At 60.9% G+C, this 946-nt stretch overlaps 1 protein-coding gene across 1 annotated transcript in view; it reads right to left on the bottom strand.

Annotated features, from left to right (window-relative positions):
- VOLCADRAFT_63307 (uncharacterized protein) overlaps window positions 1-946 on the bottom strand; it is a gene marked incomplete at both ends in the record, with an annotated part of 7,562 nt that overhangs the window by 3,645 nt on the left and 2,971 nt on the right. The window contains one exon of the mRNA XM_002953106.1: window positions 564-632. Within this exon, the coding sequence (XP_002953152.1) occupies window positions 564-632 (69 nt within the window). The remainder of the gene's footprint in view (window positions 1-563; window positions 633-946) is intronic.

Below are 946 nucleotides of genomic sequence, written 5' to 3'. Positions count from 1 at the left end.
GGGAGGGATGTTGGGTTGGAGTCGCACGGGGGGAGTCGCGCACAGAGGTGGGAAGGAGAGGGAAAGGGGGGGAAGACCACGTACCACGAGCGAGTGAAGGGCGGGGGGGACAGAAACGAGGGGCGGGATCGATAAGCAGTACGCAACCACCACCGAGAAGGAAACGCAACTACCAACGCCCGGATTGCCAGTTGCCGCAGCCGGCAAGGCTGTGTGGAACAAGAGGGCAGTACGGCAGATTAGGGGATGAAGTGGGGCGGGTTGGGTTGGCGTTAGGGATGGTCACAGTTGCGGGTGCGGGGGTTTGGCGGTTGGGGAGTTACGGAGTAACGGAAAGCCGCCAATCAAGGAGGCTGTAGCGCATCATCATCACCAGCAGCAGCAGCAGCAGCTTACCGCGGCCACCACTGCAGCGGTTCCAGTGCGAGCGCAGCACCCTCCTCCTCTCACCGTGAAAACTCCCCGCCGCCTCGGAGTGGCTGAGCCGCCGGATTCGTATTCCGAATCCAGATCCAAACCCTACCGGGCAAAACCCCCTCCCCCCCGCTTCCCCCCTCCCCCACCTTCCCAGTCACCACCCCTGGAGAGAAGCCCTTGTACTTGGAGTACTCGTCAAAGAACCAAGCCATGACCTTGGCGTCTGAACGGGGGAAAGGGTAGAGGACAGGGGGGGGGATCATATGCAAAGAAATACGGAATGAAAGAGGGGATGGGGAGAGGGTGCAGGAACGGGGTGGGTTGAAGGAAAATGGGGGTTGGCGTGAGAGGGGATGGAGTTGGGCAAGGAATATTACGGCCAGGGGGGAAGGGGGAAAGACGAAGCAGGGAGGGGGGGAATGCTACAAAATACAAGACACACGGGGTCACGCGGGCCCAACATCGCCAGCCTCATCTCCAATCCACCCTCGTACCTCTGCCTTACCTTTTCACGGTTCCCCCCTCAACC

Source organism: Volvox carteri (assembly GCF_000143455.1).
Source record: "Volvox carteri f. nagariensis unplaced genomic scaffold VOLCAscaffold_34, whole genome shotgun sequence".
Lineage (NCBI taxonomy): Eukaryota > Viridiplantae > Chlorophyta > Chlorophyceae > Chlamydomonadales > Volvocaceae > Volvox > Volvox carteri.
Note: the sequence above shows the minus strand (reverse complement) of the source record. Positions and strands in the feature narration are given on the sequence as shown.